Here is a 23579-nt window from a genome sequence, read left to right as displayed (position 1 = left end):
TTTCTACAGTACAGCTTTATTAATACTGGAAACATCACAGTGCGATTGAGGCTTCAGCCGGTGAGAGTAAACAAATTCACATGATTATAATATTACAAAAGAGGGTGGAAAAGACGGTTACCAACAGCACCGGGAACATCACTTCAGTGTTTCTTTTTACTCTTTGTCTGTACAAAAAAAAAATGGTGACGAGTGCTGCTCCCTGAAAATGTCCCGAGAATGGCCGTGGGGCAGAAGGGCGTGGAGAAGCAGCGGCCGGTGCCCTGCTGCCGGGAGGGACAGTGGGCGAGCTGGGCTGTGGGGCAGGTGGTTGGCGAAGCTCTGGCAATGTGCCCACTTGCCGCCCATTCCTCAGCCGGGCCGAGCCCTATTGCCGGTGCCCCACGCTGGTTTTCCCTGTTGCCCCCCACCCCACATGCTGGAGCTGATTCCTATTCAACGTGCCTCTTGAAGTTCTCCACACCACAGCCTCGTCTTCCAATCCCACAGCCCCTCTCCATCCCTCCACCCGAGAAATACTTCTGGCAAGTCGTAATCTTAAAACAAAAAGGCTGTTTAATGTGCCATTGCAGAGAACGTCTGCGCCCTGTGGATGAAAAAAATAAATACAAGGCCGACTTAATCAGGATAAAGCCGAGACAATCTGAGACATACACTAATTTGAGAAGCATCTTGGTGATTTGCCACTCCCGGTCAGTTTGTCCAATCTATAGGTTACCATCAGAAAGATAATGTATTTTGCAAGTTTGTATTTCTATAGCACCAAGTCGCTTAACAAAGACTTTACACCCTCAGATAAATAAATACCAGCGCCAAGCCACACACAAGAGACACTGCGACCGACGTGGCAGAGAAGTAGGCGATAAGGAGCATCAGAAAGCAGGAATGCACTTAACTGGGATCAGTGATGTTTGGGGAAGGGAACGCCGCAGATGGGATTTCAGGCAGCCTTTTGGGTAACTCTTTCTTCGTTTTTAGCTCATGTTAACAGATCTTTAAACGCTCAAATTCAGTAGCCCCGAGGTACCTTCCAATTGCCTGCCATACTCCAATCAATAGGTCTACCCACCTGGATGCGTTTATTGTGAAATGATCCCCCTTCACATGAAAGCACGGCAGTTGTTGGCGTTGTTTCTATGGGGTCTAGAGACCTTGTCCGGTACTTCACGTTCGTTCTGGTTCTGAGTAACATTGGGCACCAGACCACGGCTATTTCGCAGCTAATGACAGATGGTTTCTGACAATCCCTGTTCGCGTGAATCTTAGGAGCAGTGTCTCAGCAGACTGGAACTTTGGCTGACCATAACGCACGCGTTTGACCCATATCCCTTCAAACTTTCCCTATCATGTAGTCTGAATTGAACCTGAACTCCCTTGTACAACTCCAGTCTGGGACATGGAAGTAGATGGGACTTGGCAGCTAGTAGTGAGGCCAGTCATTTCAGGTGAAAAGAACAAACATAAGAGGGGGCTTTGTCTGCAGATTGAGCCATAACTCCCAACTCTAACCCTAATTTCACACACGGCTGATTCACTCATGTCACGGGTTTCCTTGTTTTTGCATCCTCACTGAAGGAAGTTGAACGAGTACGTTTAAAGCCTTACTTGCCCTCGAAGGAGAGCTGGTCTGTTGCCAACTGCTGGCACGGAAGGGAACTGTTTAGTTTTGCTTGACCTCAGCACAATATTTGCAGACGCAGAAATCTATCCGTCAAATAAAAACGCCGGCTTGCTTGGTCACCAATAAAGTAGCAAGCCAAAATATAACTGTAAATTCACAACACAGCCAACAATCCCAGTATAACACATTGTGACACAAAACTGGCTTATTCAGCAACAAAAACATAATGCTTGCCTTCTTTATAGGGGCCCCACTGAACTCAAGTTGTAGACATTAAATTATCAATGTCACTTTGTTTAGTGGTCTTAAACATTTTTGATTGAATTTTGGCATACCTCCTGTCCTTCCTATCTCCTATAGTAAGCAGCAGTTTCCTTTCCCAGCCAGGTCTGTTCCTTCCATCCAAGTACAGGTATCATCCTCCAATCCTCACTCTCTCTGCCACCCTCCAATCCCCACACTCTTCTCCTAACGAGTTGGCTTCTGTCACATTTAGATGTTCACATGACGCAGAAATAAAAATGTTATACAGATGTTTACAATTATACATGACTCATTTGGAAAACTTCATAAAAATATATCTATCTGCTCTACAACAGAGGCGATGAACCTCACTGCCTTCTCCTCACTTCCCTCAGTATCTGCAACAATGGGGCATTCTGCAAATTCTCCCAAACTACAGATACCATCAGCATAATGAACCTTGGACGGTGTCATAACCCAGTCAATTCATTGGCATCCATCCCAAACTCTCCCTCTCCTGTGCCTCTGTACCTCTCCATCCTAAAGTCTTCCCTCCAAGTACCCATACACCTCTCCATCCCAAACACTCCTTCTCCAGTGCCCGTATTCCTCTCCATCCCAACCCTTCCCTCCTCGTGCCCCTATAGCTCTCCATCCCAACTCTGCCTTTCCCAGTGTCCTCTCCCTACATCTCTTCCATCTCAACTTCCCTTTCCTGTCCCAGCTGATGTACCTCACCATTCCAAACCCTCTCTCCCCTGTGGCCTGCCTTGGGGAGCTCAAATATTGTAGGAAGACTGAGGAGAAATTCCATTCGAGAAAAATCCTTCACACCCTATACCACAACTGCAACTCTATAACATTTCTTTCAGCAGCTGCTCGTTTCAAACTAAAACTCACAATTAATTTGCATCCTGATGTATTTATTAAATTATTGCACAACTGTAACAATATAAAATGTTGCTTAAAGTGAGCTTATTAGATCTGAAGCCATGAGGCAAGTTTTAATTCAGGGTCTAGCATTATACAACTCTGAACCATCTTAACAATCCTCGTTTCACAAAAGGTTAGCCAACTCAGTCACGGCATCAATATATGCCTCCATTCAAGTTCATTACTCTTCCATTTAATTATTTTCTTACCCTGCTAAATTAAAAATAAATGATCATTGGTGAAGATTGTGCTGGTCACTTAAATGGATACAAATGTAAGACTGGAGTTGGCAGTTATATCTAAGCAGGGTCTATTGCAATTATAAAGTCTTAGGCTGGGCTTTTACTGAGGGAACAGGCCTTTGACAACTCACCCGTTGGGGGGGGGGGGGGGGGGGGGGAGGTCAGCAAGAGATCTCCAGACCCAGCTTTTTGGTCCCTGGGTGCGGGTCTAGATGCCACTCAAAATAATTGGGACACTTCTAAGCTTAGAAACAGTTACAGTGCTCAATATTGGTTGACACTGCCCAACATTGCTGACACAAGCAATAACAAAACTACTGAAGCAACCCAACCAGTTGAGCAGTATCTGTGAAAGCAAAGAGGCAGTTGATATTTTGGGTTGACAACCTGCATCAGTACGGCAGGGTTTCGCTCGAAATGCTGACTATCCCTCTGCCTCCACAGATACTGCCTCACCCGCCGAGTTCCTCGAGCATTTGTTTTTCCTTTATTATAGATTGCAGCATCTGCAGTTTCTTGTATCTCCATTTTATTGTAGACACCAGGATTGGAGCTGGCATTTTGCACACTTACTCCATTTTCAGTGCTGTTTCTACCAAACCTTGAAACTTTGCACAAAAAATACCAACAAATGTCTTTCAGACAAATGTCAAAATATTCAATTTGTAGATTTGAAAAAAAAATCTAAAAAGCTATTAAAAATCACAATTTGTATTCATTTTCTGGAAACGTCTATATAATATTAAAAACCTTTTTTTTCCCTGCAAGTGATAAAGGATTATACAATGACTAATGAATCATACAATTTCTCATACACATTATTTCACAAATATCTAGCTAATAAATACAAACCATTTTCCATTAAGCAATCATTTAAGGGTGATATAGAATATAAGCCTTATTCTGTGTTGCACATCACAACATTTTTTAAGGGTGTTTGCTCACTGTTCAACAATGGCATCAAGTACATGCCTCATCCCCTGCAATCCAACTGTTCAATGGGGTGAATCTTGACTTTAAGAGCTGTTCTTATGCTTTTGAGTCATAAAGAGTTAAGTTCAATTCCTTTCCAAGCACACGATCCAGACTGGTGTTTCAAAGAAATATAAAGTGCTACAAGTTGCTGTCTTAGACCAATGCTCCAATCTGACATATGCTATAATTTAAAACAGTATTGACAATCTCTTGCAGTACAGTAGCCACTCCTTATATCTTGCCCTGTATCACTGATACAGATTACTGGGTCATCCTTCTCATTTGTCTTTGTAAGACTTGGGTATGCATTGTGTTTTTGTTATACAACACATGTCACAATGCATTTTATTGCAAATCATCATTTTCTACCCTTTGTTCGAATTACTGAATTATGGCTAAAACGAAAGATCCAAATGAAAACCAGGAAAGATGTAATTCTAAAACAAGCTGAAAATTAGAGACAGTGCTTAAAAGGTTAAAAGATGGAATTGTCATTGCTCGGAAGATCCCTCACCAAACTGCACTTGTCTCTTAGGTCATTTCAAGGTGAAGGACTGACATTGAACATCGCTTCATGACCAATAGAGTAATGTGGTATAACTAAACTCTTACCGATCCACTAGGTTATTTGGTGCTCCTGAAGACCCTGGAGCTAGACTAGCCATGTAAAGAACTGGACTAATAATCCAAAGAAAGCCTGTCCAAATCCCAAGTTAGCTTCTCTTGGTTTTGAATCCTTTTTTAAAAAGACAGCATTATTTGTAGATTAGACCAACATTCCAATAACTAACTAATATGGTTTAGTGAAGGAGAACTTTCTGACTATCCTCTTCCTTTTTATTTGTAACCATAACACCTCAAGCAATACAGCCATCTGTCTTCTGAAGTATCCAAGTGAAACACTTAATTATACTGAAAGCCGTACAAAGAGAATTAAATTCTAAATCAATAGCATCACCATCACTGGCTCCAAGTCACCTTTCCAACAATGAGGGAAGGGGAATAAATGCTGGTCTTGTCACACCTTCTGATCGATGCACGGGTGATGTGGAGGGGGATTTAATTCACCTCACAGTCCAGAAGCCACAGGGGTGGACAAAGAGCACAACCTTTACCCGTGTTCTACTTGGATCAAGTGTGTAATATTAACTAATGTCAGCAGTTCTTTCCCACAGCTGGGAATTCCAACTAATCCAAGAGTAAAGAGAATGCAAGATATATCCACACAGGATAAGCTCTCCAGAACATATCTAGACAAACATAAAATTGGGGAGTCCTCAGAAGTCTGCTGTGACGAGTAAACACTAAGTTGAAAAATATAAAATGCTCAAAACACTGCAGGTCAGGCAGTATTTGTGTGTGTGAAAGTTGCAGGTTATTGATCTTCTGAATGTTCCCAGCATCTTCTGCTTTTATTTCAGATTTTCAGGAGCTGCAATTTTTTGATTTTCAAACACTGAGAAGTGTTTGGTGCCCAAAACAAAAAAAGCACATCTTACATCTGCAGCCTCACTTTATTCCAATAAAATCTAAGAATGTGCTGGTTACTGCCCATAAGCCCTCTGAACAAGGGCATCAGTTGTAGCTGAACCCATAGTCCTCTTCTCACTCCATTAGCACATTAACCCAAGAGAGACTCTTCTATTGTATTTGATAATGAGAATATTGGAAATGGGATCACATGGTTCTGGTCACAGTGGGTACATGGAGCTATGGAATTGCACTGTCCTTCCAGAAGTCAGTGAGGAACAGAGAGGGCGAGGGAAAGAAAGAGAGAAAGAGACCTTGTACCTATTCCATCACTATGAAAAATTATTTCCACATCCTTGACATTGTCTGCCTCTGCCCTGCCTCAGCCCACCTGCAGCTGGCTGGCATCACCTCTTGTGGGAGGAGTCACTCAGGTAGATCATCTCACACATTGAGGACAACTAAAGCATCTGTTACCTTCCCAATTTCCCACTGATCACCCTTCTGGCAATGTGAGCCAATCCAAAACTGCTTGTGCCCTAACTTGCATTGAGTTCCATTCACGGATTGGTCACTGACCTTCTCTAAATACTGGTTAAGTAATGCCCTAATGTTACAATTCCCATCCGTGTTTCCAATTCCTTCCGAGATCCCTCTGTAATCCCCATCGCCACCGCCAATTTTAACCTCCAGCACGTCCATATGTAACCATTCCATCACTGGCTCCAAGGCAACAAACTCTGGAATTCCTTCCCACATCTCCTCCTTTAAGATGCTCCTTAAAAACTGCCTCTTTGACTAAAGATTTCATCTTCCACCCTGAAATCTCCAAATGTGGCTTGGCATAAGTATTTTTTGCTTTCTAAAGCTCCTGGGAATCACCCTGGATAGAGTGGTGAAGAAGGCCAATTGCATGCTTGCCTTCACAGGTCGGGGCATAGAATATAAGAGTTGACACATTATGTAACAACTGCACAAAACACTAGTTGAGCTGCACTTATAGAGTACTGTGTGCAGTTTTGGTCACCATACAATAAAAAAGATGTGGTTGCACTGTGCAGAGGATGTCGCTTGGATCAGAGGACGTTAGTTATGGGGAGAAACAGGATAGGCTGGGCTTGTGTTCCCTGGAGTGAATGAGGCTGAGGGGTACCTTACAGCAGTGTGTATGATTACGACAGGCATGGCCAGGGTAGATAGTTAAAATCTTTTGTCTGTGAATGGGGTATCAAAACCAGAAAAGCATGGATTTAAGTTGAAAGGAACTGAGGGCAAAGTATTTTACACAGAGGTAGACAAAAATGCTGGAGAAACTCAGCGGGTGAGGCAGCATCTATGGAGCGAAGGAAATAGGCAACGTTTCGGGTCGAAACCCTTCTTCTGAAGAATGCTGCCTCACCCGCTGAGTTTATCCAGCATTTTTGTCCACCTTCGATTTTCCAGCATCTGCAGTTCCTTCTTAAATATTTTACACAGACAGTGGTTGATATCTAGAACTGGCTGGCAGAGGAGGTGGTGGAATTAAATACAATTCCTATGTTTAAGAGGCAAGTAGAAAGACTCTTAAATAACCAAAGCATAGGAGGATATGGACCTAAAGCTGGCAAATGGGGTTAGTGTAGATGGGTATCAAGGTCAACATGATGTGGTGGGCTGATGGGACCCTTTCTGTGCTGTACGACTATGACTAAGAAATCACCCTGTGGCATTTCTTGCTACGTTAAGGGGAATGTAGAAATATAAGTAATTTTTGGTCGAAGTTGATGGTAATGTGCCTGGAGCAAGCAGCAGGGATGGGGTTACAATTTCAGGTGAGGAACTAAATCTTTCATGCAGGAAGTGGCTTGCACAGTGATAAATCCTACTGGTTGAACTGACTTGTTCTCCTATGCACTAATAAACCTGTGTCAACAATCGACAAGGCAGGTTTTCAAGAGGAGAATATGCACAATTCCTAAAAGATAAAAATAACAGCACATGGTGATAAAAGGGAGATTACACAGGAACAGAACAATTCTTCTGAGAAATGTTGTCAGGTGTCTGGGTTAATACAGCACCAAACAACTTCATTACATTTTCACTGACTTCTGTTCTCCATCAACACTCCCCAGTGTGTAAGTATAGTTGTGCAACAAATCCCTATCTTTGTTCTGGGATCGATTCACGGGAGACGGCACAGTTTCATTGATCAGTTCTATACTAAAGGTGGCCAATGATAGGTGTAGCCCGCAGCTATCATGCCGAATCCTTACCCAAAATGAAATGAAAGTCTGTTACAAATAAAGATACGAGGCAGGGCCAACACTGACTTACAATTTGAGGTGCATTGAACCGATCTGACCAGCACAGGTGCCTTTTCAAATGAAAACTACTAAGTTAGTACTCTTACATAAAAAATGTCACGTTAGCCACCAAGCATCCAAATCCATCAAAGAAAAGACCAACATCCATTTGCACCATTTGTCACAGGTGCAAAGGTTGGCTTTTATTTGCCATAAAGCTTGGCTCTTGGATTGGAAAGTTGGATGGGGACAAATCCATTGCATAAGTTTAGACAAGAATGCAGGGACTTGGTAAGTGTTCCCCACAAGACAGAGAACTTCAAGTTTAAAGTTGGTTAGGATAGGGAGCAATTCAATAGTCATTCACAAATGATCTTGAAGCAGCCCCTACAATGTGAAGAAATGCGAGAAGGATGCGATGCACCAAAAATACTTCCACCCGGCACCCCTTCCTCTGAACCAGCAGAACGCTTCTCCCCTTGTAACCTTGGCTCCCTCCCTGCTCTCATTTTTGTTACTGTGGCAGAGCAAGGCGGTGGGTCTGGGGCACACATTGAGGACTGACGTACATAGAGGATGATTGCGAATCACCACAGTGTTTGAAGCTACACACACAGAGCACGTATAGAACATTTTTGTTTTGCACCAAATACCGCAAAAGCTGAAAAAGAAAGTCACACAGTGAGTCAGTTAAATGGCCAATAGAATATCTGTAAAGAACAAAATGTTAAATTCCTCTTTTAACGACCATTTAAAACCTGCCACGTCTTAAATTAAAATATTCTGTTCCACCACACCAGTAGGATGTTCTTGCTTGGTTTAAGGAAGTTCATGGCACTGTATTGGAAACCAGCCTTGTGAAGTCAAGTGTCTTTTAGTCCAATCTTCTGGTCGTATCTCACAGAGTCCATCTAATGATGCACTTGGCCTGCTTTGGCCTTCCTTCCTGCCAGTACGAGTCAGTTCTGAGCGCTGGTTTTGTTGTCACAAGATCCTTGGTGCAGACCTGTCGTTGGTGACGGTCCTCCTGAGCTTAACTCCTCGGCGGATGGCAGTGAGCATGTCTTCGGGAGACTCGCTGGGAGACAGTGGGGGTGGGGGGAGGCCCAGGTCTTCGTCGGAAGCGGTGAGCACCGAGGGAAATGGGAACTGTCCTTCACCCAGGGCCTGGGCACTGGCGACCAGCTCGCCAATCTTCTCCACCAGGCTGTGGCGGTTGGCAGCCAGTTGTTGCTGCTCCTCGCTCGACAGGTGGCCGCCTGGGTAGACGGAGATCTCCACCGTCCCCCCGCCCCCCCAGGCCGTGTTGGGCAGGCTCAGCCTCTTGGGCGAGGCCTTGGCAAGATCCAAGGCATTTGGCGAGGTATCATCGCTGAAGAAGACGCTCTCCTCACTGCCCACCCGCACTGGGACCTGGCCGTCTGGCACGGTGGGCGTCTTCACTGGCACGATGGGGGGGCGGATAGGGATGGGGCCCGCGCTGGACAGGGCTCGACGCACTGAGGGCTTGGTGGATGGAGTGCGCCTGATGGTGGCCACTCCCGGGGTGACCGAGGCGCTCTGCGCAGACCCCGTGGGCAGTCCAGCTGTCGAGGCGGGGCGCTTGGTCTGGAACATTCTCCGGTAGCTCTGTGTGATATCACTGTTCCGTGGGATGGTCGACGATCTGTCAAACTCACTTTGGTGATCACCCTCCGCATCGCCATTGACAGAGTAGCAATCGTAATCTGAAACTGGGCGTAAAAAGGCACGATTAATGCTTATTAATGCCAATGGCATCAGAGAAAATATTCAATGCAGAAGCTTTCTTTAGAATGTAATCGATAAAACAGAGACCAGAGATACAGATTCCTAGGTTGGTCACTTGTTGTAAATGGAATACATGCTGGGCAAGGCTATGCTCATCAAATGCATCAATGAAACATTTGGATAGCTCCCTAACATTGCCATGGAGGTCTCGCATCCAAGACACTCTATACAAATATAGCTCTGGAGAGATACTGTATGAAAACAGGCCCTTAGGCCCAATGTGTCTGTGACGACCATCAGCCACTCATCTACCCTAATACTACACTGATTGCATTGTTTTTATTCTCCCCACATTCCCGTCAACTCTCCCCAGATTCTACTCCTCATCTACACATAAAGGGCAATTTACAGTAGCCAATTAACTAAACTAAACTAAACTAAACTACCAGTCTGCATGGTCTTGGAATGTGGGAGGAAATCCTTGTGAGGTTGAAGTCACACGTGCAAACTCTATATTGACAGCACCAGAGGATCAAACTCAAGTTGTGGGTGCTGTGAGGCAGTAGCTCTATTACCTGTGCTGAGTGCCGCACCATAAACAGCCAGATCAACAACTCCGCACTATGAGCACAGACCAGAACAAAAACAACTCAATGGGTAAGATGTATTTGCCAAGCCAATTTCCTGACACTGAAGTGAAAGTGGCAACACAGGGTGGATAGGATGATAAAGGCAACCCAGTGTGTGGTTCCAATTCTCTTGACATTTTATTTACCTGATGAGTGTAGGCTGAGAGGCCCTTGTATGCATATCTTACGTAAGCTGAAGTAACCACTAATATATACAGTAACACCACCAGGAACCACTGTGATAATTAGAGCCGCCAGCACTCTTGCTTAGTTTTGACTGCTGGAACCATTAAAACACTATATCATTGCATCTTCTGAAATCAATTGTTTTATTCAAGGAAATTCACTGATCCTCTTCCTCCTGCTTCACAGTTAAAGGTTCAATCCCACCAGCTTGCAATTTATGGAAATTTATCTCAAATCCCTCAAGAAGATTTTGTTTTGAAAGTGCTTTCGCTCTTTTCTCACACTGCACTGGGAACAGTCTACCACACAATCAAAAATGAAACAACAAAATATTGTGGTCACTTACATGACACACTATTAATGCATTCATCCCTGCAGCAACACATTAGTTTGTTCACTAAAGCAACATGTGCTCAACAAAGCAATGAACTGATGCGCAAGAGATAATTTCTATTGAGCATATTAATGCCGTCAGTTTATTAGCACATTTGTAAATTGACTTGAACAATCGTGAATCTGTTAACATAAATGTACTGATAAATTACAATATTTCTTGGCATAGTCATTAAAGTCATTGAGCATTGGGAAAGTTATTAAGCCCACAATGTAATTTGTAATATAGAGGAGATACTCCAATTCATATTTGGCAAGCTCCAATTTATCTCCCATAGGCAATGGCAGAAAACGGTAATTTGTCTGAGTCATATCACATGGAAAGTGAGCAATTAGGTCTCTGTATATATGGTCTGGAATTGATGCGTAGCGTGATACTTGTGCAGAAGGTAAACACCTGGAAAGGGAGCACAGAGAGATCTCCTGACGGAAGTACCTTGGGAAGGAATAGTGTCTTCGGAGCAGGAGGGTGTGGTGGTTTGGGTACTGTAACCACTGGAGTACTGCAGAGAGTCACGGCTGCTCTTCTGGTGTTCTAAGCTCAGGCCCCGGGTCAGCACCATAGCCAGGTCACTGGCTGCTGTGGATATCTCCTCCCCATGCTGTTAAGGAAATGAGGCACAACAAATAGTTCTTTACTGTTCAATGCGGCAAATTGTACTGTAATATATGTTACTTTGCACTGTAACACATTGCTCCTTGTACCATAATATACTGTCCCTTGTACAGTGATAGTACGTTCACACTATATCGTAATATGATATACCTTGTTGTGAAATACTGAGTATTGTATTGTGATACACATCCCCTGACACAGTAATAAATTTACCTTACAGTTTAATATATTGTACCTTAGACTGTTACATGTACCATATTATTTGTACTCTAGTGATATACGATACTCTGGAATATGACATAGTGTACTTGGTACTGTTACAATTGTATTTTGTACTGTATTGTACTGTACCCTGTATAGTAATATACCGTTCCCCATATACCAATAAACTGTACCTTGAACTGTAATAAACTGCACAGTGTATTGTAATACACCATGCCTTGTATGTAATATACTGTACCTTAGCAGCCAACGATGCTGCTGTTACACGAGACCTCTGCCCATCCTCGATGCTGATCCCCGGATAGACCATTGTTGCCGAGACGGCCTCTACTTCGCGGTAGCGTTCAGCTGCCTCCTTGCGTCTCTGTAAAGTGTTCACTACCGGCTGGTCATAGGGACCAGGCTTCGACCAGTCCTACAAAGTTGAGGCAAGCAGGTGGTGAATAGAAACATTAGTGTGGGGGCTGGGAGTTCAAAGCCCACAGAGAGGAGGGGAATTTCATCTGATTGAGATATTACAGCAAGGCAGCCAATTAAATACTAAAGCAATTCTGGATTTGCTTTAAGGTAGCTTATGAAAATAGCTCCAATTAATAGCACCCAATTTTGCACCCATGTCTGCCACCTGTTCACTCCTTAGTCACTTATCCGCACATTGCCCAGTAAACTGCTTTCTGTAACTAAAACCAGTTCAATCCACAAACAGACATCTCTCATTTAGTCCTGTTGCACAAGGCAGCCCTTTTCCTCCTGCTCTATACCAACTGCTGGCACTCTTAATCTGACCTACTGCCTGGGCCTTAGGACACCTCCCGAACCTTTAGTCACTTCATCCACAAGCCTGGACAATGTGGAGTGAGAGTGGCTGAACAAGTGCTGGTCATTGTTTCCTTATCAACGGGAACTGGGACTAGATCATCCAAATTAATTTCATGCAGTGCACAAAATGAATGGAAAATCCAGCAGCATGTATAATAAGTAGCCAATAAACTACTGCATTGTTTGTGCCCAAAGCAGATATTCTCCAAAAGAAAATCTAATTTATTCTATCCCTGCATCACTGAAAATGTTCTTCTTTGATCGATGATCATTCATCTTATTGCATAATCTTCTGTTTTAAGTAAGTGCAATGTCACTTTTTTCTATTCACAGCTTCTTCCATTCTTTTATCTTAAGCTGTTTCTTCTTCCCCCGTGCGGTCCACCGCATTTTAAGTTATTTCTTCCTCTCCCCCCCCAGCGGTCCCCACCACATCTCCTCCCTAAGGAGTTCTTGCCTCTGATTTTTCACCAGCATAGATCATGATCGAATGGGCAACATTCCAACCTCCAGATTTCAGGCTGCTTTGGAATTACAGTGGAACAATTAAACAAAAGCAGTCGCAGGAAAGGTGTTAATGTGTAGTTGATTCTGAGATTATGCATCCATGTGATTGGGAATCAACAGCACATCCATGAAGAGAATGTAATGAGAGATGAGGCAAAATTAAATGCAATTTAAAACAAAACTAAAAGTGAAGAAACAAACCTTCCAGCTAGGAATCGTTGATGAGCGTGCAGTGCCACCTCCAAGTGAGTGGTTAGAGGGTGGGTTATCAGGGAAAACAGCAGGGGAAGGCCTAGTGTAGGCCCCTGTGTCAGGGATAGTGGGGGTAGAGCCAAACAACACGGGTGAAGTACACTCACTAGGCAGATGGTAATACACATAACCAGGCATGAACTGCAGATGGAAGAACATGATGTCAGCATGGGCAATAAGTGGACAGCCATCAGACGGTTTTCAAGAGAATGGTTCGGGAAAACACAACTTAACCATATATTTTCCAAAGGAACGCACAAGTTGCATGGCCAATAGTTCAGTTTGCACTGCTCAAAATCCAAAACTTGAATACCGAGGGATTCATAGATGCAACCTGGTAATTTGCTAACCGTGGTAATAGATTTCTCCCCAAAAAAATGTATGCATAAGTTTCCGATTGGAGTTGGACTGAAGGAGTGTGGCTAATTGATCCAACTGCAGAAAAATGGTTGCCAATATTGAATCCACTGAAATCACAAACATTATTATTATTATTAGACAAGGGTTGCAAAATGAAGATGATTCCCTTGCTACAAACGCAACATCTCCAGTGAGGTTGTTCGTGCCGAGAAGCAACTTCCCTGTGTTAATGGGCAACAGGTCCCATCGCATTGATGTACCAAAGTTTCAAAATCTTAAAGCAATGTGCAGTCTTCTTCAATCAGGGCAGGCAAGCGAAAGCTACCACAAGCGGCCAATCCACAGATTAAGTGCTTGCTTGACAAGTTGTGTTTTTGAACAAATTCCCTTGAAACACAGGGTCTCCAAAACCAGAGAAACACTTTCCCAGCGCCCCAACAAATCTCTCTCCAACTCCGTAAGTGATTACCCTTTAACCTCACATCCTCTTGGATGCAGATCAATACTGTAAGTTTTCAAAGTATTCACCAACCAGTTCTTGAACTCAACAGTTTCCTTTTGAATCCTTCTGCAACTCTTTCCTAAACTTGTATAACTCACATCATCTCAATTTTGTAATAGGTATGCAGGTATTTTAAGTCAACAGGATATATACACACTCAATCAATCCAATTATCATTCCCAAACGTGCAATAGTACGACATCTCTAATCACGTTTATCATGGAAAAGTTAATTTTTTGTACGGAAAGTGTTTTTTTCTGTGCGTCCTCCATGTTTATTGCTTTCCTCTGGGATTGGCAGTTTGAAATTGCTTTGTATATTTTGTGATGTCTGAGAGTCTCAGCCAAATGAAGACACTTTGAGCTTTAAACTTAGGACGGTCCCTTTGGCCCTGTGAATGCTACCTTATTGAATTGTATAGATCTTTTACAAAATGAAGGAATGTTAACCTGAATGGTATGGTCTTAACATTTTAGAGGTGATCTAATCAAGGGGGTTTACATGAAAAGTGCTTTGATATGGTGCAGAAGGGGGAATTCAAAGTCATGAGAAGGCATGGATAGGGTGGATAGTTGGAAATCTTTCCCTGAGGCAGTTGTGTCGGAACGCAAGTTAACTTTGGCGTAGAACTGGTCACCTAGGCATCTCCCCATTTGACCCTGTAATCTGTTGTTTGCGGTATGGCATAGCAGCTTTAGAAGGGATCTGAGGAAGAGTTTTTTTCAACAAGGTGGTTGAATCTAAAATGTAATGAAGAGATGATGGAGGCAGATACTAATATTTAAGAAGTATCTTGATGAGTATTTAAAATGGTAAGACTTAGAAGGCTACAGGCCAACTGAGGGTCAATGGCTACTAGATTGTCGAGCCAAAGCTCATATTTCTCTGTAGTATGACTACATATCTTAGCCCTCATTGAAATGTTCAGTGAAAACCTTAATAGAAATGTCATGGCTCTATTTCTCTGAAATAAGGACTCTGAATAATGATTGTTGGATTGGGAATGCAAATATATCCTATCGACTTTGCTTAAACAAAGCTGAACAAGATATTGATAGAAATGTAGTTACTTATGGAGTACATCTAAAGAAGCAAACACTTTAAAACTTACAGTATCACAAAGAGGGGTGGAAATTGGCCCCAAGCACATGGATTGTTGATTAACCCTAATGTGCTGTACGGCATTTACTTGTTGGTTCCGCAGGCCCGGATGGGAGAGAATTAGCGATGGGTATGGATGATTCACCTTTTCACCACCTGACCACGCTCCGGCTGTGGAGCTAGAACTAACCGAAGTGGGTGAGCTACACTCGCTGACAGACTGACACGTCTCCGATGCCTCAGAGGAAGCCGAGCTCGATGACTTCTGCATTGGATCCGGCGTCAAAGGAGACGAGGTGGAGCAATGAAAGAGAAAGAGACAAAAGCTGGTTAGAATTTCATTATTCAGAGACAGCCCGTTTTTCATGCAATCTCATCGGTTGCTCGTGGGTGTTCCCGTTTCCTCGCATTCCCCAAAGATCCGTGGGAGGGTTAATGAACCCTATTGTAGGCAGATGATGGGGGAGTTGGGGAAGAGTGGAGAGAGCTGATGAACATGTGACAGAGAATAAGCTGCAGAAGTGAGAGGTTGAGGGAATGGAATTGCACTGAGAGGAGTCATAAACCCCGTGGGCCAAATAGCCTACTTTTATATAATTCTGCAATCTTTAAATCGTACTGCAAAGAATGAGTCCGGAGGAGCAGGTTTTGATGGCTATTTAGCTGAATGGGTGGAGACAACTTTGGATGAATGCTTCAAAACCACAGAGTTACAAGTAACTTCAGAGCTGCTAAGCTGGTTCAGCAAACTTTGCCGGTTTTCAGATGTGTGAAACTAAAAAGCAGACATTTAAATAAAACTGATAAACAATTCTAACTTCATTCCAATTTTTTATTATACTCAAATATTGCTTTCAAGGGCCCAATTGCTTAGAATCTGAGTAATGCTTCAGTTCTGAATTGTGTGTTGATTCCATAAATATCTCATTATGGCATCAAGTCAAGTTCTTGGATGTATTGTGTACATTTATAGGTAGTGTCATATAGCATGGAAGCAGGCCCTTCGGCTTAACTTGCCCATGCCGAATAACATGTCCCATCTACACTACTTCCCATATCCCTTGAAACATGCATCACTTGTTTAGAATGCACTGCGACAATTCACAGATTTTATTCTGTGATTTGAAAAAAGAACATTTGTCGAGTGCAATAGTTCAGTGGTCTGCTGTGTGCTGTGGTTTCTCGAAAGACCTTTACTTCTTCAGACTGCTACAAAGTTTGTGTTCTCTGTCTAACATGTGTTGCCTCTTTAAGGGCCTGTGTTGCAGCGGCCCCTACAGCCTGTCTGTCTGTCTGTCTTTTTTTTTTTTTTTCTAGTTAAATGTAGTTGTTTGTGTTTTTTAATAATTTTTTTAACTGTGTATATGCGGGGGGCGGGGGGAGGGAAGGGGGAACATTTTTAAACTCTCTTCCCTGTACGGGAGACCCAACCTTTTTCCTGTCGGGTCTCCGTTGTCATTGGGGCCTAGCACCGTGGAGCAGCATCCAGCTGGAACGACCTGGAGGCTCCAGTCTTGGGGCCTGCGGAGCTGAGGACTTACCATCGTGGGGCTGGCCGGCATCGGAGTGTGGGGAGCGGTGGTGACTCGCTGCTGCAGCCCGACCACGTAGCTCGGAGGCTCCAACTGCAGCCGCAGGTCCGGTGGACTGGGACATCGGGAGCTCGCGGGTCCGGGTGAGAGACCGCTTTCCGGAGCTCCCGCAACGCGACTTCTCCAGCCCGTGTCGCGGGGTTGGAACGACCCGGAGCGGGGCCGTACATCGCCCGGCGCGGCTATAATGGCCGTGGGACATTCCAGCGCCCGCCGGGGGCTCCAACTTTGTGACATTTAGACCGGGAGCGGGGCCGTACATCGCCCAGCACGGCCTAAAATGGCCGTGGGACTTATCATCGCCCGCCTGGGGCTTTGACATCGGGAGAGAAATGGAGAACAGGGGAGAGAAAAGACTTTGCCTTCCATCACAGTGGGTTCACTGTGATGGATGTTTCTGTAAATTGAATTGTGTGTATGTCTGTAGGAAATTGTCTTTGTTTGTATGGCTGTGGAAACGGAGTTTTGTTTGAACCTCACTGAGGTTTAAATGACATGTAATAAATATTGTATTGTATATTGTATTGTTTTGTATTGTACTTGGCGATTTTTTTCAGCGACTGTCGGCATCATTGACTGACGTATCAGGGTCGGCGAAAGATTTTGAACATTTCAAAATCCAGGGGCAACAAAAAAAAAATGTTGCGACACTTGAAACATCGTGTATCAATACGTCATCATGCCACGTCACCGCCACGACTTTTTCGGTAACCTGATACGTCAGTCAGCGAAAAAAATCGCCAAGTGGGACAGGCCCTTTAGGATGTTTGTGCTGACAATGTTCTCAGTCTATTGTGCATTGTAGACTTAGAATGCTTGCACTGAGAACTGTGACTAACAACATCAAGTCTGTTTTGTATAAGCTATAAGTATAGAATCACATCAGAATTAATAGAGAGATAGAGCTGGAAAATAGGTCCTTCACTGAATCTGTACCATCTCCCATTTTCCCTAAACATACATTAATCCCATGTCTTATTCTCCACACCGTCTCATGAACTTCCCCAGATTCTACCACTCTCTAATTTAATATACCACCGGAATAATTTACTGTGGCCAATTACAGCAGCCAATTAACCTACAAACATGCAACTCTTTACAATATGGAAGGAAACTGGATCACCCAGAGAAAACCCATGAGGTCACAGGGAGAATGTGTAAACTCTGTACAGAGAGCACATGTAGTCAGGATCAAACCTGTGTCTCTGGCACTGTAAGGCAGCAACTCTGCCGCTGCACCACTGTGACGCCCAACAAATGGGTTGGTGTGGATTTAGTGGATCAAAGGACTTGCTTCTGTGCTGTGTGGCTCCATGATCAATTGTGCTTTTACTGAATGGAGGAGCCTGTGCGAGGAACCTATTCTTGCTCCTGGGTGTAGGCTCATATCCTTCATTTCATCTACAGGTCCCCACTTGTCCATCTATTGCTAAACGGTGCAGTAACATTGGTCGGTGTCAAAGCTAAAAAGCGCTTACCTGACTGGTTATATCCGACGGCATGGGTGAGGGAGGCTTGGAGTACATGGCGTCCTGGGATATGAATCCGGAATCGTGTGACGAGACGCTGGACAGCCGGTTGCTGGAACTGGCAGGCTGGGCCAAACTACGGTAGCGATAGTTTGAGCTTGGTGAATGTGTCTGGGAACCACTGGAGCGGGAAGTGCTACTGTTTGTGCTATTTACGCTGCTGGGGAAGGGTGCAGAGGGTAAAAGGGGGTGAGGGAGGGGAGGAAGGAAGACAGTTTAAGTCATCAGACTTACCAATAACAAAATTACAGCAAAACAGGAGGCTACAGTCAAAGGGCGGCACAAATTTATTTCCTTCATTTGTCTTATAGAAACATTAAAAATTCTTTAGGGATTGGGCAGGCTAGATGCAGGTTATATATTCTCCATGTTTTGGGAGTCCAGAACCAGGGGTCACAGTTTAAGAATAAAGGGTAGGCCATTTAGGACTGAGATGAGGAACATTTTTTTCACCCAGAGAGTTGTGAATCTTTGGACCTCTCTGCCGTAGAAGGCAGTGGAGGCCAATTCACTGGATGTTTTCAAGAGAGAATTATATTTAGCTCTCAGGGCTAACTGAGTCAAGGGGTATGGGAAAAAAGCAGGAACAGGATACTGATTTTGGATGATCAGTCATGATCATATTGAATGGCAGTGCCGGTTCGATGGCCCAAATGGCCTACCCCTGCATCTTTTTTCTATGCTTCTGGTATAGGTTTTCCCTACTATTTCAAAGGGCATTAAACCAGCATGCTGATGTGACTGGTTAAGGAGGGCAAATTTCCCACCACTGAATGGGTTTTTGCAACAATCCACTTGTTTGGGAGTCTAGCTGTTCTTAGTTTTCTTTTTCTGAATATTACATATTATTGAATTTATTAAATTTAAAATTTAAACATCACAGCTACCATGTGAGATTTGAACTCAGGTCTCTGGATGGTTAGTGCAGACTTTGGGGGGTTATAAAGTTGGTAGCTTAATTACTGCATTATCACCTCACCCCATTGATAGGACAATTATGGTATTAATATTAGGTGCTTGGCACGTTTTCCTCCCTCCTATCCTCTCTTCTTGTTTAGATCACAACTTATAACAAGGCCATATCAACGTTCCTACCTCTGTGCATCAGTTAAACCTATTGCAGGGTATAAAGCCCCAGTATTGAGAGCCTTGGTAGAGGCAAAGATCCACCAACTTTTCCAGGGAAAATGAAAAGATGCCCTTGTCATTAATAACAGAGGCATTAGTCAGACGAGGAAGGATATCATGCTTGGACTCACTATTGAATTCCAGATACTTATGAATGAAGGACATTGATTCCTTGACAGGGGTGCAGGAAGGATTTACTGAAACAGGACTTCTGTAAAAAAGACTGAATCTGTGTTGCGGAAGACATGAACAAAATCTTGAGCAAAATACAAACTGCTCGAATTACTCAGTGGGTCGAGTTATGTAGAGGAAATGGACAGTCAACATTTTAGGTGTGGACCCTTCTTCAGACAGCTGCTTACCTCCACATTCCCCATTGAACCCGTACTACATAACTCCTGCTAGTTATACGCCAGAGTCAGGATTGGAAACGTTAACAGCTAAACATATGCCGTTGATCTGTCAGGCATACACACCTACACATGCTGGATTTTCGGGAGCCAGAGCTGCTGGGGGAAGACGGTGGAGTCTGGTAAGACCAACTATAGTCAGAGCCCTTCAGGTCCTTAATCACCTGCAGGAGAAACAGAGGCTGGTTATTCTGGGAATATTGGACAAGGAAGGCTTTATGGGAAACAGAGTCCAGGGGTTCAACCAGTAATCTGCAAAAAAATCTTTTAAGATTTTCTTTTATCAAAAGTTTTCTCACCTTTCTTTCTACACAAAATGTAGCGTATCATAGAAAGTATCTGCAGATGCTAGTGGTTGGAGAACATCAGGTAAAGGGTGGTCCCAAGAGACTGTAGGTGCTGTTTGTTATATACATTAATGATTTGGTTGACAAGCAGTGAACATTGTTCATAAATTTGCTGAGGATACCAAAATTAGTGAGAAAGAATAACTAAATTTACAACAAGATCTGGATTAGTTGGGACGGTAGACTTTGAAATGGCAAAAAAAAAAGTAATTCTTGACAACTGTGAGATGTTGCACTTCTGGATGTCAAACCAGGGTGGGACCTACACGTTAAATGGCAGAGCCCTGGAGAGTGCTGGAAAATAAGAAAGATCTGGGAGCACTGATGCATGGTTCCATAAAAGAGGCGAGTCAGATAGACAGTGTGGTGAAGATGGTGCTGGGCACACTTGCTCCATCAGAAAGGATATCTGGTACAAAAGTTGGGACATCATGATGCAACTGTCCAATTCATTGGTGGGACAATGTGCAGATCCACTGTTATTGAAAGGATGTCATCAAGTTGGAAAGGGTGCAGAAGAAATTCACCAGAATATTACCTGGGCTTGCAGGCTTGAGTTATAGGGAGAGGTTGAGAAGGTGGGGACTTTTTTTTTGGAGTGTATGAGGCTGAGGGACGACCTTATTGTGGTCGCAAGATTATTAGGGGAATAGATAAAATGATTGCTCAGTCTTTTTCTCAGGGTAGAGGTTTTCTAAACTGGAGAGCAAAGGCTTAAGGTGAGAGGAGAGAGATTTAAGAGGGACTTAGAAGTGGATTCAAATATGCTTTTAAAAGCATTTGGAAAGATATATGGACAGGAAGGGTTTAGATGTCAATAGGTCAAATGCAGACAAACAGAACTAGCCCAATACGCCAACTTGGTCGGCCTGGACAAGGTGGGTCACAGGGCCTGTTACCTTGCTGTATGGTTCTATGACTAAAAATACCCTGAAGACAATTTGTAGCGTCATACAGACTCAGATCCCTACTAGATCTCTTCCCCTTATCTTACATAATGCTCTCCAGTTCTATCTACCTCAAATTGTCATATCTACTACAACTAAAACATGGCATACTGGAAAATCACAGCCCAGTCTGCAGGTACAGTATACCACTCTTCCTGGCAGGCGATGAGCAGAACAAAATGCTCAGACATTCAGAGCCAAAAGGCAGGTACAGGGACTGGAAGAGCTTTCTGTTCAGGCAATTGCAGCCAGGATCAGACATTCCGTTGCAGAGTAACACCATGCAGAGACGCAGCAGTGTCAAACAGAACCCAAACCAGGTATCAATCACATGGACTAAGCACTGAGCAAAACTCCCTTTGCAATGTTCAAAAGCTTCTTTGAATGCTGTCCTTGGGTTAAAAAACTGGGCAGTGATTTGAACGGGATTGAGGTTGTGATTGCTAATCAAGCAGTAAAACGGCCACTCTATAACCATCGGTTATGGTCAAATCTACACCAACCAATAGTTCACAGCCTGAATCAGGAGCTGAGCCAGAGGCAATCACATGCTCGACGTGGTCACGTTGTGTGGTGATGCCGCATGTACTTGAGATCTGAGCCATGCCTGTAGCCTAATTACACCAACTAGCGCATCCTAAATGCACACTCCCCCCGTACATGCACACCAGCCACTCGTACACCCACGCTGCCATGTGGCCTTTTCCCGCCCATGCACGTTTGCATTCACTCACCCTCTCACGCATTCATTCAAACTGATGCATCCACTCACCCACCGATGGATCCAGTCACCATCCACACATCAATTCACCTGTACATGTAAGCACACACCCACTCATCCTTGGAAGCATACAGTCACCCATACATGCAAGCACATGGCTGCTATACATGCAGGCATGCAGCCACCCATCCACTCACCCACCCACCCATGTCACCAGAGGAAGTGTAAGAGAATGTGTATCACTGCCTCTCCTTACCTGTTCACTGGCCGGAGGCAGCTTGTGTGGCTCTGCCGTCTGAACAACGAGGTCATCAACAATGGCCTGGAGGTGTGTGATCTCCCCCAGCATCGCAATCTCCCCATCCTGGAGAAAGAGAACTGTTTCAACCTGGCACATCTGGCGAAGCCAGCAAATGGCTGCCCTCTTCCTCCTGCCCCAAACGTGAGCTTGCAAGGAAGTAAAGATACAATTTCCCATCTCTTAGCATGCAAATCCAGAATAAAACCAAGTAGGGCATCACGGTCAAAATCAAACTTGCTCGCAACTGCAGCTCACTCACTACTACAAGATTCCAACGTAGCAACAGACTGGTTTTAATCCCTCCCTTGCTTAGGGAATGCAGTAAATGTACTGGGGTTCCACTTTCATTGGGGAATTGGGATGCAAGTACGATTATTGAAACTCCAGTGTGTACTGTGTGAGTCCTCCAATCTACCATGTGCTTTAAATTCAGAATAATGGATTCCTGAGAGTAAGTCACAGGGTGCAATCTATTTGAAGGGTGGTTTTCAGATAGCGTGGTAGACATTGAGGTTGATGGTAGACTTTATGAGCAGTTGATGACCCACTTTACATGCTTCCCATCAAAGTATTTACCAGCACGCTGCTTCCTGTTCCAAACCAGCAATTTAAGCCACCATTAACCCCCAGGTGTCCAATTTCTGCCAATGGATTCTACTTACTAATGTCTGGACAGGATTATGCTCACTCCTGACCGGGTATTGGCAAGTGTGATCACTGCCATAATCCAGAAGGTGTTAGTGCAGGCCAGATTATAAAACACCACACACTGGTTCTCCCTAGAGGGGTTAAGAGGTACCAGAGTATGTTGGTGGGTTTTTTGATGGGGATGTCACAGTTGCATTTCATCCAGTTACAGCACTCCTGGACCAGACGTGATCAAATTGAAGCAGCTGCCTCTCTGACAGGAAGAGAGCTTTTAAAGACAGAATTGGTGAATCTATTCTACCTGCTGAGAACTTCCTGCATCTTTCTCATGATGTAATTGGTCAAGGGGCAACAGATTGGCACCTAGGCAGGGTGCCCACTTGATGGTCACAACCAGTAGGCAGGGTAGAGATAGCGAGGGGAGGGGGGAGATTCAAGTAGTGGGGATAGTTTTCACCTGCAGACTAGGCTGGCTTAGAGTCCAGTTTGAAGGAACAACATATCAATGGAAAATGTTGGGAATAACTCAGCAGATCAGACAGCATCTGTTCATCTGATTTTGGATCGGAGGCCCTTCATTAGAAGTCTGTTTATGTCAGGCTCCTTACCACCACAGGTTGTAAAAAGGTGATGAACGTGCAAAAGCGGCCTCTCTCCTCGATCAGAGCCTTGCGCACGGCCTGCTTCTCCGTCTCCTCCAGCAGCAGGTACATGTCATTCACATCCTGCACGGCATTCTCCACCTGGGGCCTCAGGTCTCCCTTACCTGGAGCAGGAAAGACAACACTAGGGTTTCACCGCAGAAACACTTGGGGGTCAGCGTGCCAGAGAACGCCAGAGACGGCTAGGTTAGC

General features: G+C 44.1%; 1 protein-coding gene across 9 annotated transcripts in view; it reads right to left on the bottom strand.

Moving 5' to 3' along the window:
- Positions 1-23579, bottom strand: part of mtss1lb (MTSS I-BAR domain containing 2b) — a 136626-nt gene continuing 113047 nt past the window's right edge. The window contains exons 7-15 of one of the 9 annotated variants that reach the window (XM_055648699.1): positions 23334-23491; positions 22033-22140; positions 19828-19925; positions 18173-18383; positions 15248-15367; positions 13089-13280; positions 11800-11976; positions 11121-11325; positions 1-9499 (exon numbers count right to left, since the gene is read on the bottom strand). In XM_055648699.1, coding sequence (XP_055504674.1) covers positions 8751-9499; positions 11121-11325; positions 11800-11976; positions 13089-13280; positions 15248-15367; positions 18173-18383; positions 19828-19925; positions 22033-22140; positions 23334-23491 — 2018 coding nt within the window. In that variant the 3' untranslated portion in view covers positions 1-8750. Of the gene's footprint in view, positions 9500-11120; positions 11326-11799; positions 11977-13088; positions 13281-15112; positions 15368-18172; positions 18384-19827; positions 19926-22032; positions 22141-23333; positions 23492-23579 lie in introns of all 9 variants that reach the window. The other 8 variants (XM_055648700.1, XM_055648701.1, XM_055648702.1 and 5 more) reach the window with 8 other exon arrangements.

The sequence above is a fragment of the Leucoraja erinacea genome, chromosome 17 (genome assembly GCF_028641065.1).
Source record: "Leucoraja erinacea ecotype New England chromosome 17, Leri_hhj_1, whole genome shotgun sequence".
Classification (NCBI taxonomy): domain Eukaryota; kingdom Metazoa; phylum Chordata; class Chondrichthyes; order Rajiformes; family Rajidae; genus Leucoraja; species Leucoraja erinaceus.
Note: the sequence above shows the minus strand (reverse complement) of the source record. Positions and strands in the feature narration are given on the sequence as shown.